The 17,741-nt window shown below is 44.8% G+C and overlaps 1 protein-coding gene across 2 annotated transcripts in view; it reads right to left on the reverse strand.

The window, feature by feature from the left end:
- Positions 1 to 17,741, reverse strand: part of BARX2 (BARX homeobox 2) — a 65,978-nt gene that overhangs the window by 4,311 nt on the left and 43,926 nt on the right. For both annotated transcript variants that reach the window (XM_075172712.1, XM_075172711.1), the window contains exon 3: positions 30 to 327. In XM_075172712.1, coding sequence (XP_075028813.1) covers positions 30 to 327 — 298 coding nt within the window. The remainder of the gene's footprint in view (positions 1 to 29; positions 328 to 17,741) is intronic.

A 17,741-nucleotide genomic window follows, 5' to 3' on the forward strand; every position in this document is an offset into this window, starting at 1 on the left:
CCTTTTCCTAGCGTAAGAGATCGACCTACCTGTCAGGGGTAGAGAGATACTTCTGCTTCTGGAATTTCTTCTCCAAGCCCATCAGCTGGAGCTCCGTGAAGATGGTCCTACTCCTGCGTGGCTTTTTTAACCGAGGCGCAGGCTGCTCTGCCTCCGACTCGCTGCTGGCATGGGTCTCGCTGGCAGGTGTCTCTGAGCTCGCAGTCCCCGAGGAGGGCTGGGCTGGCAGCACACGGGAGCTGGTGGCAGCTGGGACGAGGTGAGGGACCACGGAGGGCTGCCTGGTGATGACGGAGATGAGAGGATATGCCCTCAGAGACGGGGACCCTGGCAGGGAAGGAAGCAGAGGTGGATAAAGGCCAGTTCAGTGGCAACACGGTTAAGTAATGGGAGCACCGGAGAGAGGAAGGAGAGAGGAATACCGTCCCTGGCTCTGCCATTCACCTGTTAAACAACCACAAGCAAGTCAATCCCCCTCTCTGTACCTGTTCCTTCTCCCAAATTGCATGTGTTTAGCTTTCCTCGGGCTGGGAGTCTTGATGTGCGTTTCCCTAGCACAGGAAAAGGAAGGCCTGCATTTCCATTGACTTCTTTTATTCTTTTAGGAGCTATTGTAACACACACCATTGAAGTCATCTGTCTGATTACCACAAGCGATTAAACTGCGAGCAAACGATGAAATCTGTCCCCATTCATACAACTCTGCTTCTCTACAGACACTAGGACAGGATTCACTTGAGATAGTTGCCTAATCTCCCTCTACAGCCGACAGACAAGGGAGTTCAAGTCACAATTCATCTCATCCTCGGGTAGGTAACCGAGTCAGATGAATCACACTTTCATCCTCCGCTGTCTATACTGACCCCGTTGACCATACAGGCCGATCAGGAGGAATAGATCGGAAGCAGAGTTCTTCATCGACTCTTAACCCTACATCTTATACCAACCCGTTGATACCAGCCCTAAAAACAAACCAGCGGTTCTGCTCCAATCCTTTCAGGTCAGGGCCATTCTGGGATGACAAATCTAAACATTCCCAAACACTAGAGGAAGTCCTGATTCCCATCAGACCTTCTGAATTTACAGCTAAAGACAGATTTCTGCTCAGCCTTAGCCCCAGGAAATCAAATGTTCCTTTCAAATTCGGGCAGGAAAATAGGGCCACGTATGGGAAACGTACACTCGTTGCAAGATAGCGCTCTATACATCTTCGCAACCAACCTGCACAGTCTTGGGCAAGTCACTTTCTTGCTCCATACCTCAGTTTACCTCTTTGCAAAGGTAAACTTGCAAAATGGAAACAATCCTCCTTACCTACTTCACTGGTGGTAAAACATGGATTAAAGTTTAATGTACATAAAGTATTCTGAGATCTTTAGATAAATGGTACGCTGTGGAAAGGAACGTATTACACCAGCAGGCCTGATTGTGAAACTCTTAATGTGAATCACCACTAATGAAAATAATTACCTGTAGTCCTCAATGAGTCTATTTTGGTGAGTAACTCGTCACAGTGGAAGAAAGGAGTTGCCAGCCTGGCCTGCTGGTGACCTATATTCCTTACCCTCTTCCCCCAAGTGAAGGGTTGTGATCGCATAAATCAGGTCCCAGGTAAGCTGCAGTGCACAGGGTACATCAAAGAATCACGCAGCTTGTTGATCGTCGCTTCTCTCCACAACCACTGCAAAATCCAGCCACTTACAAAGCAAGCTTGGAAAACTATGGCCAAAACACTGTAAATCCCAACAATCTGGGATTTAAGCAAGACTGTGACTACAGACCGGGGTTTAGGCAGGCTGGGACTTAAGCCTTGCTTTCTCCGCCACATCTCGGCAACACTAAAAATCAAAACATTTCCATTAAATTTAAATTATTCCACTTAAACCACCAAGGAAATACTTCAGAGATGAGATCAGAATTGCCAAGCCAACCTCCAGCTTGCGTAAAGCGTTATCTACCTTTTCTTTCTGTGGATTTTTTTCAGCTGAAGACCGTGCTGATCTACAGCATCACCAAGTAACCTGGCAGAAATTCTGCCTTGATTTACAGCCTCAGTGGCTGTTCAAAGATCATACATTAGGATAGAGCGAGCTGTCCTTTGCTTTACACTACTAATTCTGCCCTCACTGATATTTATGCACCCACTGACAGCAGCCAGCTACACAGAAGATAAAACAGATCCTGCTCCCATAGTCTATATCCTCCTCGCCAGTACCCACTACAGTTAGTTTCTGCCATCGCGGGATAGCAAAAGCGATGCTGAGCCACCAACGGAACAGACGACTTCCCCTGTTTTCAGCCAAATTTGCCAAGAAGAATCAGTCCCTCTTCCCTTCTTGAAGGGCACCTCCATTGCAAGAGTCCTACGCAGGAACCCTGAAGCCACCTCCACCATAAGAGATGTTCCCGGGTGAGCGATGAGGTGTGTCGATGGTCTGCATCCGAGGACTTGGCCCTTCTGCGCTACTGCTCTTCTGCGTTACTGCTCTCCTTCACAGAGGCTCTGAGAGAAGGGACTTCACGGATGCCAGTTCCAATCTGCTCCGAATAAGGAGACTGAAAACCGATGCCCTAGTTTACACACCATAAAGGAGTGGATTCAGTCTTATTATATACCCTTATCCTGCTGTTAGGGGGTCCTGGTTCAAACCTTCCCATCATACAGCTCCTGCTCCCCCACAGGTTCATTCTCCGAGCCTTATCTCATAGGCTGAACCCCCATTCCTGTCCTTGCACATGGGTGGTTTTGGCACCAGATCACTGGTTAATTGATACTTTTACCCTTGTACCCCTGTATATTTCCAGCAGGGCTCTCCATAAACCACAAGATTCCTAAGGAGTAATAAATCACCAGAGCTCAGGAGCCCCTGCAAGGCTCCAAGTGACTGAAACCTCTGGACAAAAGCATTTTTACAAGGAACTCTCCTCAAGGGAGGTCAGCAAAAGGTATTTGATATCCGAGCAATCAGGGATATTTACTTTCCCGTATGGCATGGTAGCAGCATGTGGGACTGCTTGGAGCAGGGGGAAGCTAGCTGCAATGGTCCCAGAGCTTAAGATCTGCCTCCACCAAACAGAGGAAAGTCTCTTCAGGCTATTTTTCTAATAATCAGGTAGGATCAGGAATAAAAGAACTGCCTTCCTCCTTCCAAGATCAGCAGCGAGAACTTGGCTATTTTTGCAGGGTAAAACAGTGGTTGGTTATTAGAGAAGCAGATGACATTGGAGTTGTTCAGGTCCACGTTTTCAAGTGCTGAGCACCTGAATGAGGGGATACATTTTCCAAAAATGTTCAGCAGCCAGCAGCTGTGACCTGGCCAAATGCTCAGAAAAGCTCAGCACGCGCTTATTTTTGGTGCTCACGTCAGGACACGTATTTACTTACGGCGCTTCTGAAACCGCTGTTCTACTTCTGGTTTGCAACTGCTGAGTTGCTTCGAGCTCCAGGTGGTGAACAGATTTGTGAGGCTATTGACACCAAGTATCTTATATTTGTTTATCATTTGTGCTCATAAGAGAAGCCTTTGCTTATGGTTTGACACCAACAGTTGCGACGGTGCTTTTAGAAACCATCGTAAATAATGAAAGCATCTGCTGATGTTCAGCCCAGCCATATACAAGACTTCTCAGCTTTCTGTCCTCAGCCTGATGAGGACACAGGATGGTTAGGGCACAGAGTAAGGACAGCATTTAGAGAAAGACATGGGGTTCAAGGCTGCAGATATTTTTGCGGGGGGGAAGTTGCTGTCCAGAAAGGGGGCAATGCTTTAGCAGCCAACTCTCCTCACAGACAGAGTAAACCAGAAATAGCTAGCCTCTACATTGAACCAGCTAGCTTCTAGATCACAAAGAAAAAAGCCTAAATTCTGGATCTAGTTAACCCAAAGTTCAAAGGTAGCTGAAGTTGAGCCAATCCATTGTCTCTAGGTACACTATTAACATGACTCCCCTTAAACCGTCCGTACAGTTCTTACCCCGATAAAGCCTTGGCTTCCAAACACCACGAAATCTGAGGCTAGATCTAAATTTCACATCCCCCAGAGTTCAAAGGTATTTCTAGACTGACATGGTATTGTAAGAATGGAATAATTTCTTAATCTTCAACAAATTAAATGCTGGCAAGCAGCTCTTGTCTGCTCAGCACTGTTGTGACATGCTCTGTCTCCCAAAATGGGAAGGAATGGAAATGAAGCGCTCTTCCTTTCCATACCTGCCTTTCAGAACAGTTTCAGCTGAACGCATACTTTCCTGCATTGTTGTCCGAGCACCTTTTCCAATCCTGACCCACTGGTCTTTTGCACTTGAAAACCAAAAAGCAGCCCACATAAGCCAGAAAATGAGGAATTAGTTTGCTACCCTAGCAACACACCTCAAGTGTTTTATTGCCTCCATCTAAAACAATCAAGAAGCAGCACAGTCCAATGGTGAAGCCACCAGTGGTTTAGGACTCAGGAGGTCTCAATGCTCTTCACAGGGACAGTGGTCTCTTATTCCTTGGTTTTATACAGAAAAGACTCAGTTTTATCTATTAGAATAGTCTTAATCGCCCCACAGTCTAGGGTAGTCTTGGGCTCACTTTGCTGCTGAATACTGCTCAAATACTTGGGAAGTATTAGAATAATCCATACTTCGTACCATGCACAACTGAGGGAGCAGTGCTTCAGCCACAGAAGTTTTCCTGTAGTTATTTTTTAAGCTTTTGAACAGTCTCAATTTCAAGCAGCAAAAAAGCTCTTATTTCTGTCCATCTCCATAAAGTTAACATCTGGCCACTCAGTTGCTAAAACTAACTAAGAGCTAAAAATAAATAGGACATTGGATCTGCAGAGTGTTTTCTAAGGATCTGGAAACATTTTGCTTTGCTGTTTAAATCAAGCCATGTCGGCAGCCGCTGTACAGGGAATAATAGACCTGCCCCTTGCACAATGCGCTGACCACACCACCTTGAAATGAATTGGCTTATTCAAGCCACGCAGGTCCAGAAGAATCCCAGACTCCTGTTTCCTAATTACACGTAAAATATTTGTCCTAGAAATGTATCACGATCTAACGTATCCAAAGATATTTTTTTCTCACTTGTTTTGCTTTACAGCAGTAACACCAAGAAGAAGGACAGCGAATTCATCCCATTTTCTCCAGGTTGCAGTCAGGAATGTCAATTTTTACAAAACAAGCCGATACCCCAGGCGTAAATCTGCGGCGTGTCAGCCTTTTACTCCTTCTCACCCCAGGTATGAGCACAAGGGGAAAAGCAGCAAAGGCTCAGGCCTCGCCACGCTGGCTGCAGCTACGTGAGCAGGAATTGGGAACGCTTGCTTTTCATCAGACCAACCAACCTGAAGTCAGCTCCACTCATCTGCTGGGACATTTCCATTAAACTTCTTATAACCACTAGGTATGACGCAATAGGTACATCACCACTACAACAGATCGCGTTGCAAAAGTTTTAATTAAAAATAAATGCTTCAAACAAATCTTTTCTCCTTCTTTTTCCCCCTCCCCCTCCTCCCTGGCTTACTTTCAACCCCGGCAGACACAGACTAGAGGGAACAGAAAAGGGAAAGCACTAATTAATTGCACTGTTTGACTGCCGGCGATGGCAGAACAGTTTTCCTCCTAGGCAAACTCAGCTAATTCTGTTTTGGAAAGAAAGAAAAAGGAAGGAAAGATTTATGGATCAGCTCCTCTTGGCAGGTCAGCCCTGCTCGGAGGCAGAATGAAATCTCACTCAGAATGGGCTGCAGTGAAAGGTAAATAATAAAAGAAAATGAACTTACGACTCAGGAAGGTCTATAAATCTGCCGTCTCCTGAGTGTCAAAACAAAAGGGAATCAAGAAGGAGTTGAGTTCATTTAGGAAAGAACTTCATTTTGCCGAAGGAGCAGGCAGCCTACTGAAAGGAAGCAGCAAGCCCCGAGTGAAGCAAAGGAGGCAAAAGAAGCAAGAAAATGTTGAGAGTAAGTCGAACCATACACAGCTTGTTTAGTAGCAGGGAGGGCATTACATCTACTTTTTCCACCACAGATCCCCAAAGCTGAGATTTGCCAGCCATGTCATTCCCACGGATCTTGGCTGGACTTTACCACCAGAGCCAGAGCTGACCGTGGACCCGGTACAATCCAGAAACTCAACGTGGCCCAGGAGCCAAGTGTTTAAAGACAACAGCCAAACACCCACTGTATACCCCAGGACACAGGATGTCCTCTCAGGTCAGTGCGGGCTCCTTCGCCTTGCGGTTGCTAGAGCTAGCCAAAGGCTGACCAGGGACCTAACATGACTCTTATGCAAGGGCTGTGCTCCTCCTGCTTAGTCTCCTCAGCCAGCATGCACCACATGGACCTGCAGCATCTCTCTTGTCCATCAGAAACCCCACCGAGGGTAGTAAAGCAATTCTTGCTCTCAGGTTAGACCTTACCCCATCTGGTTTTGCTGACATTGGATTTAAGCCTTCTCCGCTCCCATCTCTACCAGGCTCAGGCACTGAGCAGCCCCCAGACATGGGGACCTCTTCCTGCATGTCCTTGCCTCCCCTTTGCTGGCCCCCCCAGCACCCTGAGCATTGGCAAGCATGGGATCAGTGTCTCCCCGGGCACTGCTGCCTGTCTTTCCTGGAAAGGTGACTTTCCCTCACCTGGCAGGGCTTGTCTCAGCCTACATCCAGCATTGCATCGTTGCATAGCCACGCCGTCGGCTCTCTTGCTGAGTGCACCTGTCATGAAAGCAATCACGCGCTCGGTCAAGGCAAGGCAGCACGCAAGAGGCGGTGGGACGAGGAGCACGCACCCTTGCCAGCAGAGCTGTACCCTCGAGCTGCCAAGTTTACCACCGACTAAGCACCTCCCCAGCAAGATTTCTTCTCGTCTCTTCCCCGTGCTTACATTGTGGTTTTACGGGCACTGCCACACCAAGACACCTTGCTTATTTGCAAGTGCATTATATTATCCAATAACACACAAAAAACTTAAGCCACTGTGTAAGTAAGAAAACTGCACTCAGCTACTCTTAATGTTTTCCTTAAGCTCTGCTTTATGATTATTAACCATTAGAAGGCAGCTTGCATCAGGTTCTTCCTGAGATCAATGCCGTGCTCCACCAAGCACCTTGATAAGGACGTAAAGGCACAAGGAAAGAGAAGAACAGCGACGGGCTGTGCATATACCGGGCCAATTCATCTCCCCTTAGGAACGAGCGCTTAGGAGAGGGCTGAAGAGAAATAACCAGGTCTCCCAGCCTCCTTGCAAATAGCCCAAGATCCAGTCCTTTCCTAGGTGCCCTGCCCACTGGAGTGCTGTCATTAACAAACACTTGAATCCCAAGTTAAAAAAATGACCTGAGTGACGTTTACGCCATGCAGCATGGTGCTGTGCACAGATCCCTCAGCTATCTCTAGAACGGGAAGCAGCAGAGCCATGCCAGGGTATGACTGCACCTGAGCTAATTATGGCCTGAAGAGAGGTGGTCTAATTAGGCTGCGAACACCGTGCTGACAGCTTGACATGAGTCGGTGTATTTGCATGGTGCAGCCCTTGCAACACATTGACACAGACGATCTTTCAGAGCTAGCTACCCCTCTTGTATCCTCTCCTAATGGGCTGGAAGACCAGGCATAGCCGCAAAATCTTCCTGAAGCTGTCCCCTGCACAAGTCAACTGAGCCTCAAGCCCAGAGGTGGTACCTAAGTATGGACTTAAATGTTTTTAGCATCCCTGTCAAACAAAGCTTGGCCAGAGCGGTGCTGACAGATAATTTGTCAGGAATTCTTTGCACCAATTCAGACATTGATTCTCTTCTCATTCTTTCCAGTCTTACTGTAAGACAACCCTACAGAGCCTACCCCTCTTTTAATATTAAAATAGCTGGAAAACCTGCATGCAATCCTCAGACCCTTTCAAAGTGCCGTATCTCAACGCTATAATCAGATCTTTCTGTGGCCATTACATATTAAATAGGAATTCTGGAGCTGGGAATGCTTGAGAATGCTCTTTATTGCCATTCCTCTTCTCCAGCATCTCAGCACCTAAGAGCTCGGTCACTTAACTGAGAGTTAGCACTGTTTTGAGAGAGGAGATTTTTCTTTGTTTGTTTTTGTTGTTTCTTTTTCTACTAGCTCTCTTTTTCTTTGGTTACATGTGGAAAGCAGTTGTAGCTAAGCAAGAGCCAAAGTCTCTGCACATGAGCAGAGGTGAAGGGCACTTCTGGGACATTTTGAAAGCTTCCAAAAATAGTCCCAAGACTCAACCCAAATGCACAGAGCCAAAATTTCCATGGGAATCATGAGTGTCACGGGAAAGCAGAGCAGTCAACCCTGAAAATCAACCCTGAAATCTAAGTGCAGAACTGGAGCACGAAGAGACACTGGTGGTGCCCCAAAATAGCATTCAGCTATTGGAACCTAGGTTCCTTGGAGCAAAGTCTAACTGTTCGTCATCAAAGGTTGCAGGTACAGTTCACACCGTATTCTATTTCCACTTCAATTCAATGAACCCTATTAGCCTGACGAGGACCATGAGTCTTGCAAAAGTTAAATGCAACTCAGCTACACAGCAAAAAGTCTGCTTGGTAGCAAATGGCTTCTCTCTTTTGTGGAAGAATCCAGACCCAACTGATGTCCATGACAAAATGGCCACCAGCTTCAGTGGAGCCAGGATTTCGCCTGCACGTGTCCACTGGAGGAAAAGAGAAAAGAAATTAAAATTAGTGCAGCTAATTTTAGCGCAGCTAAAACGATCCTTTTTAGGGCATTCTGACTGAAGGGCAATTCTTCAGGAGTCTACACCTTCTGTGACGAGCCAAGTGTAAGTGGGGGGGAAAAAGTGGCACCTTATCAAACGGTCATTTTTGACAACAGCTTCTTAGGTAGGGGAAAATTAGGGCTCATCCAGGAGTCCTATTTTACCTTCCCTAGGCACATTACAGAACAATCACTTTTCTGTTCAATCACATTTTTTTGAGGGAGTGGGTTTTCAGCTAAGTCAGTTGCAAACAAAAACCCTGGTGGCTGTAAACGTTAACTTTTATAATAATGAATATAACGTATTGCAGCTAAAAGGTGCTCTTCCTCAAAGCATCTCTCACCGTGCCACTACCACGTCCAGCTATCCAGAGGTGAGCGGAGCTGGACACAAGCTTCAGCTGCTGCTCCCCAAGCTGTGGGGCACTTAGATCCGTGGTTAAGTTTAGCCCAATTTCAAAGCCACAAGTGAAATTTCCTCAGCGCTTGGAGCTGAGAGATCCAGGTTTTCTGTTTCAAGCCTGTCCCCATTAGCAATTTATCAACATAATGTTTCCGTATAACTTCTACATAATAACAGTAATTAATAAGTTTGAATGCATCTGAGGCATGCATGCCGGAGGCCTTCACAAAAACTAACCAGCAAGATAATTAATCCTTACTTAATAATGACATTTCATTTTTATATTGTGCTTTTTTACATGTTTAAGGCACCGTACACACAGTAAGTAATTGGCCTTGAACAAATGACGAGCCCGAGAGCCTCCCTGAAGGAGAACTTGTCTCACTCCCTGCTGCCACAGGCAGACGTGTAACACCCCGCCTTAGACAGGACTGGACGCGGGGCGATTATCTATCCTATAAACACAATCCAAAAATTCACCTACAGCATCAGTGTCTCCAGGGATGCCAGAGCCCTGAAGGACGGCACCAGGGTTCTTCTGGCAGGGTTGGCGATAACCATTATAACAAGCTGGCTTTGTTCGAGGGCCGTACTGGTGGGGGAGGAGACGGGAATGCATGTTGAACCTGGAGTGGAAAGACCTGGTTGTGCTGCTATCCTGGGGCTAGTCACTGCGCCGTGGTTTCCTGTTATCACGGGATAGCAATGCTTAGCTGCTCAGCTTCTTCTCAACTGCCGGAAAGATATAAGCAAGCACCACCTGGGTGCTATAGGTTGTTCTCCTTGCACACAGCAGCCTTTCTTCCAGGCTGTCTGGCAAACAGGGGAGTGTGCCAGGACCTTGTCAGATCCTCAGTGAAGAAGAAAATTTATATATAAAGAAGATTTTTTTTTTTTTTTTAAAAGAAGCATTTAAAGAATCTATTTGGCCAGCACTCAAGAAATCCTTTGTAGCAAATGTAATAGCACTCTGGCTTAATCAGCGGAGAATGAATCAGAAGAACACGCACAACTTTGCTATTTTGAATTATTCCGCTTCACGTATTCAAATGGCAACCTGCCTTTTGGAAGGCAGCCCCCCTTGACTCAAATCCACACTCTCCAGGCAAACTGAGCACGGCTCAGAGAGGTCCTGCTCTTTGTCTGAAGCTACAGAAAAGTGATTCTATCTGGGATTCCTCATCTGTAGCAGATGATCCCTTTAAATCCTACTCAGTGGGAAAGGAGGTGCTCTGAACCCAAGCAGATCTCTCCTAATATCTCCTATTAGGATATGTGGGCCCAAGGCCATCACGACTGGAAACAGCTCCAAACGAATGGTGGGTTTGGACATGAGCCTCCGTTCCAGGCCCTTACTGTTTGGACTCTGAGGGAGTTTTAAGACCAGGCCACATTAGTCCCAGAGAAATAAACACAAGCATATCTCCATAAACGACAGCGCTCAGACGGTGCAGGAAAGTTACTGGGATGCAAGCCACCAGCTCATTTACCGTATCTGTATCGAGGGACACTTTCGCTCCATTAAGCCAACTTCAATTTGAAGCTCTTTCTTTTGAACTAAGTCATGTTAAATACTTCAGCCAAGTGTTTCCTCCATTACCGAGGATAAGACTCAACTCTAGAGCTCATCACCCGTTGGACCCAGATTTAGCAAGCAAAGTAGCCAAAAGATTACAGAATCAAAATAGCTAGAAGGAATGGATTTACAGACAGTCTCTGGTCTTGTCTATTGGGGGTGGAGGAGAAACACTGCACCAAGAAGACACAACTCTCAGGGTGTCTAAGCTTAAGTTGCAACAAGTTTCTGTCTTTAGTGATGACGGCCAGATGACTAGACATCTTGGGACACTGGGGAGAAACGCAGGAGGCCAAATCCAATCCTCTGTCCAGATGGTGTCACCGGTCAAGGAGCAAGATTTGGACTTAGATCTAGAAACAGATCATCAGAGCTGAGAGGGTACAGTTTAATGGACGGATAAGTCATGTTCTGTTCTTTATACTGCTCCCTAAGTATCTCTGACTGGCCACCGTCCAAGATACGAGTCTATATGGACTTTGGACTGACGCATTAGGACCATTCTTATGTCCTTACACATTTGACAAATAAATTTGCTTTCTCTCAGGACTTCACAGTTTCTGTCCAAGTTCAAGCGCATAATGCCATGCATGCATAAATCAATCAGTCCTTTACTTCCTGCTCTGTTAATTATTATCACAACATCCATAAGCAAACACTAGCCTTGGACAGCTGACTAGCCGTGCACACAAAAGCACTCTTCAGGTTTCTCAAGCCCACCCTTGTGTGAGCTCCAGCAAAAAGCTTGCCATAAATATCACTACCTCTTCCTGCTTCGAGCCTGTAAAACACTCCGGTGAGTGACACATGGGAAGAAAGAGAGTTCAATTGTTTCTAAACACCAGACTGTGTAAATTTTGCCTGATGGATCCTTTGGAAAATGCTTTTTTCTTCTCGGGAGAATAGTAGATCAGTGTTTAAAATACACCCCCCCCTCTTTTCCTCCACACTGAAATGAAAGGGGGACTTCAGCAAGTACCAGTGTTAACCTGAAAGAGACCTGTCACATCTTGGCAAAGCCTTTGCCTCTTACAATTGTGGCTGATCATCTCAAGGGTTGCTTTATTAATAATCTTGCCCCCATCAGGACACGTTTAGCAGAGAGGTTGGTCTCTCTGAGCTGCATTTATGATTCTTTGATCTTGCATCTGCCCTAACAGAGAGAAAACTCATCTCTGTTTCCTCTATGGACAAAAATAAACTCTGTGGACGATTTGGCTGAACAGCTGCACAAACAATGCAATTTAGAAGGATGCAAAGATACATGAGCAGGTTTTGTTCACAGCCTGTCTACCCTTTGTGTTTGCCAATTCGATCAGCGATCCTAACCCAGCTCTGGTGGCTGGGGTAAGGAGGAGAGACGTATACAGGGAATAAAGCTAAGCATAATGCACATCAGAGTATCATTCCAGGAAGCTGAAACCCTCTTATCAGAATCTAGAGCACCTTGGAATAACTATTTCCTCCAAACCTGATCTTTTTGGTTGAATAAGCTGACAAAGACTATGTCACAGCTTCCATCAGCACAAGGCATGGCTATTTTTATTCCCTCTCCATCAACTAACAGCACACCCATGTCACCCCATGGATTGAATCTTAACCCAAACAGAATGAATCAAGGACAGCTAAGCTTTCATTTTTTGGATGGGGGGGGGCGGGGAACAGCTGCATTTCCAGTTTATAGAAACCTTTCATTGCAAACCATTCTGCAACATTGCTAAAAATCAGTGCTGGCAACTTCATTCCCAAAGCAGCTTCCTTGACTTCAGGACTGTCTACATTATATAAAGTTAGTCATGAGCCGAAGATGTCGCAAGAACCCTCAGTCATACGGCTTCATCACTGCCTCTACCTGCAGCTGTGCCTATCCAGTACGGACCTGGGGAGGCGGGATGCATCACAGTCTCCAGGCAAACTGATATTCCACTCACTTCAACATCTGTACTTAATTAGCCTGCCCTGTGGCCCAGGAGTGAGTAAGGACAAGGAAAGCTGCATTCACTACTACAGACATCACGGAAAGAGCATGTCAGACTGCAGCATTACACACGCATTTTCACTGCAGAGTACAGCCGGTGGACGAAAACACAAGCTAAGCAGACAAGGCAGCTATGGGGTTGGTCTGTACCAGGGAAACGGAGGTAAGCAGCAAGCAGAATAGCCATTGCTCGGTGGAGAAGGACCTAGAGGACTCCTAACAGCAGCTCAGTCCACCCTACACCAGGGTGTACCGTCTGCACCAGATCTTCAGCCTGTACAAACCTGCATAGCCCCCACCATCAAAACCAGTCTGATTTATAGTTGCTGAGACCCAGCCCGTTCATTTCAGGCTGGGCGGTATATTTTTTTCAGCTGAAGCACAAAACAAGTTTCGCCCTTATTGAAATTCATCTAATCTCAAAAAGCAAGCTGAAAAATGTCTCAAGGATGGGCAGGCTCAAAACGGACGCACCCAGAGTAAGTAGTTCCCTGAGAAAAATGTCAATCTTAGAGTTGCAAAGCACTCTGGAGGCATGCAATCGCTTATATGTCAGAAAAGCGATGACAGGGTGTTCCCATCTACCAGGCTGTCTGTACCACAGCATTGGTAGAAGGATAAGCCAGAAATTCCAGTTGGTGAGCTCTAGCTGTCCCGATCTCCAAAGAATACGAGCCCTCACTCATGTCAGACATCAGTGTGCTGGGATTCTTTCTGTTCTGATAGGAAGTCAGCCAAGGAGACACTGTTTTCACATCTCCAGACAAACACAGATTAGACTTGGGGTGGAGATAGGCTCTAATTAATCATAAGGGTTTGAATTAGGTTTCTACAGTGTTCAAATTCTGCTAGCTTTAATTGCTAATTAATGCCATTACGGACAGAAACGTTAGAAGGACACCTCTTTCCGACAGCTCCAATCTAGAACTACAAACACCCCCCTCGAAACGCTCTGATTTAGGGATCCAGATGGGAGACCCTCCCTCACCCCGAGGTTTGGAGGGCTTTGAGTCAAAGCTTTGGTTATCACCCATCTCTGGTTTTCATCAGCATATCTGTTTACCTCCGATTCTCCTACGGCACCTGTCACTGAGGAATGCAGCATCGCTGTGTTCCACAGGTACGTCTGTGACTCGATAATCTCATTTAAATACCAATCGTAAAAGTCAATACGCAAAAAACAATGCAGCCCTTTCTTCCCTCCACACGTGTGTGGGTGTACAGTTCCCGCTAGCATTAGAAACAACTCCAGGCTGATGGAAATATTGTCTCATTCCCACCGACTTTATTTACTCTCACCTGCCCCATAAAGGACCAAAAGAACAAAGTTCTGTTCATTTAGATGTAGATTTTGGGGAAAGAGGACATTAGGCATAATGTTTCCAACCCTGCCACTGCCTTAATGTACAATCTCAGCCACGTCCCTGAATCTCACTGGACTTCTGTTTTCCCCACATGCAAAATGGGGAAGATGATACCTACCACACAAGGCTGTTGTACGGTCTGGAAAGCACTCAAACGAAAGCCACAAGGGGAGGCAGAGGTGTTATTATCTCACAGCTTGCTGAAGACATTTCCCATTAATAGACTGCATGAGCACTGCATTGAGAACTCTCTTTTGTGTCATACGATTACGAAATTCCTTAATGTGCCATTAATATATATGCTAATATTGAAGCAATGCATGTATCCTGTTATTGTGCAACCGAAAATGTTTCCACGGGAACTCCTCCAATAACAGGCACATATGCAGCGCGTGGTTTTTCAAACCAAAATAACTTTTTTCAGCCTTTTTTTTTTTTTTTTTTTAATAAAGTTCTTCTAAACCGAGAAAGATATTCTGCCAAAGATCAGCTGTGGCTGCCAATTTTTACATGATGGTGATCTAAATAAGTCTGCAGGGAATATTTTTTCTATTTGCCAAATACCACCATTACCAGACTGTTTTATGTGGCACTGCTGGGATGAAACTCATCTTAGATTTGGCATTTCCACGCTCTCCCCGCAGACAGCATGACAGACGCTTTACATTGCCAGCGTTTTCATTAAGCTTTGAAATGGGGGCCATATCCCCCCTGGAAGGTTATTAGATAACCCGCCCAGAGAACTTAGGCAATTATTGGCATTTACTGCTATATGATGAAAATCAGCCAACACTACCAATCCATCAAGCGGAATTGGTTTGGTTTGCTCAGCAATGGCATAGTAGTTATAAGGGATCTTTTAAATTCTGAGAGCTAAATGAGCCTTTAATTTATGCTGGTGAGCCACATACAAAAAAGCATTTCAATTCCAACATTTTTTAAAAAATCCTACTCATCTTTTTCTCTCTCGAAGTATCGATGCCATGCCTACAGCTTTCTCTGTTTCCATCCCGGCAGATCTTCTGGGAAGCCAGATCCAAGGTCTTTCAGTTTACGTAGAGCTTTAGAAAGACTTGCTTGGACCCTGCAACCAATTTCACTGTCTTAAAATAGATTGTCTCCAATTATTTCCAGAGTGCTTTTTTAAGTCTTTTTCCTCCTTCCTTTATTAAGTCATTCTAAAGAAATGAAAATCTTGAAGTTAGATGGATGCAATGTTGAATGCATACAGATATAGATATATGTTTGGTTTAATAAAAAGATGACTTCTCTTCTGTGTCTAGCCTGTGTATTCAGACCACCACAAACACTCCACCACCTCCTCTACACATACAAAACGACATAGTGGGGGGGGAAAGTGCAACTGAAACTAAAGCAAAATCAGAAACTTATAATCTGATACAAGAATTGGCTCAAAATAACTAAAGATTTCAAATTATTTTAGTCCTTTATTAAAAATAAACTAATAAAACAAAGACAGAGTTTAAGGCATTTGAATAGCTTGCCCCTTTCAAATTTATAAAGTTTCAGACTGACAACACATTCCTACTCCTTTCCAACTTGGAGGGAACAAAATAAGAATGTCTAAAGAAAAAGAAAAATCCCGTATTAAAAAAAAAAAAACCACGACCCATCTGAGTTGTCTTTGCACACGTTACCAAGAGGCAAAAAAAAAAAGGCATAATTTTAATTATTTTCTCCTCTTTGTGGGTCACCTTCCATTAAACTGTTGAGAATAAAATATACTCCCACCAAGACATTAACATCTCATTTCCAGTACTGCTTGGGTGAGGAGACCAAATAAAAATAAATGGCTTCTACAATAAGACACATCATCCATCGTCAGCATGTAAAACGCAGTCATTAATCACAGAAGCAACCTACTTATTATGGGTATTCAAGCACTGGCAATACAAATGCTTATAAAACAGGGGCTCCTTTCATAATTCCCTGCCCTTGTCTCTCAATAGTTCAGAGGATTAACCCTTTTACAGCGAGGGATGGGCAAACTGGTTTTGCCTAATTCCAAACCAACTTGACGTCATGGGTTCGAAAGTTCGACCTGAACTCAAACATTATCAGATGCAGTTTGTGCTGAGGGGAGACGGCAAGAAAGAGCTCAAGGGGGGAAAAAGGAAGGAAGACAGTGAAGAGCAAACCGAAAAACCCAGCAGGGCATGGACAGAATGAAAGAAGTCCAGTAAAGGGTCAAAGGATAGATAAAAATTGCTAACGGATGAGTTGAAACCCCTACAAAGTAAGAAACGCAGCTTTGTCTTAACACCTATCTCAACGTGATTTGTGGGGAAGTCTCCTCCCTCCTACAGACTTCTCTCTGGTGGGAAAAACCCTCAGATTTTAGTTGTACTTAATTAATCCTCATGAACAGCGCAGTTAAACAGACGCAATCCCCACTGACTTTGGGCTTCTCTCGCATTTCTTAGCAAAGGGTTTTACAATACTTTGCACAAGTGTGTAATGAACCGCTGTTTTCCTTTAACTGATGGGAAAGACACGGCATGCAGCAAGCACATAACCGGCTCCACATCATATAGCGAGTCGAGGTCAAAGCCAAGTAGAGATGGCCAAACCACCAAGCGTCCACTGCAAAGTTCTCAGCTATTCCATGGGCTCTGCAAAATCACAAACGCCATTCAGGTATCCCTGTTCCCAACAGCGGCATGTCCCAAGTCGCCAGCTAAATGAATGCTCAGCAGAAAACGTTCATATATTTACAGTCTGATGCAATTCCTTTTCTTTTTCTACACACCCAAAACTTCTATTGACTTCAAGGAGTAAATAAGAAGTGGGGACAGAGGGGAAATCAAGAGGTACTGAGAAAAGCAATATTTGGACATAATCTGCAGCATGCAAAGGGTTAAATTAGAGTTTAAGATACATAAGCCTCACTATTTACTGATTGTTGTAATAAGTGAGACATCTAAATGAAGAAAATTCTTGTGGAGAGAAACTAGATGAGGTATGTATTTGAATTTTCTCACAATGTGCAAACTGGCCCCAGTTCAACCAGAGGCAATAACTTTTCAAACACTTAAATTAACTTTGTCATCAACTGGACAAACATTTCTAATGTCAGTATCAATTACTGGAGGCAAATGACCCGTGACTGGCTTTGGGGAAAACAAACATTTTGAGAAGACAAATTAAGAGTCCACCACATCTTAAGCCACATTAAAGCTACGCGCCAGGTACTGGAAATGAACACTTAAGTTTCTCCTGGACGGATTTTTCAGTTAATTAACAAAGCAGCAAGAGGCAGCAGCAGCTATTCCATTATAACTTTCTTCATATGGAAGAAATACTCGGTGAATACCTTGTAGGCATGACTGGTTTCAGGGTAAAGGGGGCTATGTCCTGGCAAATCGTCAGGCAAGTTCAAATCATTGCAGAGGTATTCAGAAATTCAGCACCAGCTCTGCTTCCTAAGAAATATCGAGAGTTTTCCCAAGATATTTCCCCTAAAGGAAATGTTTTTCTTCAAATGAAGTTGCCGTCAAGGCACCGTAATGAATGAAAGCGTTTTCAGTATCTGTCACGGTCCAAAAGGATTTTCTATCCTTGTAATTTACTACAAGAAAGTACCATTTTTATTTTGCAGGCATATACTCAGAGATAGAGAAATACAACCAGCAGGTAGAAACATTATCGCTGGTTTTGTTTTTTGAAAG

The sequence above is a fragment of the Calonectris borealis genome, chromosome 24, assembly GCF_964195595.1.
Source record: "Calonectris borealis chromosome 24, bCalBor7.hap1.2, whole genome shotgun sequence".
Lineage (NCBI taxonomy): Eukaryota > Metazoa > Chordata > Aves > Procellariiformes > Procellariidae > Calonectris > Calonectris borealis.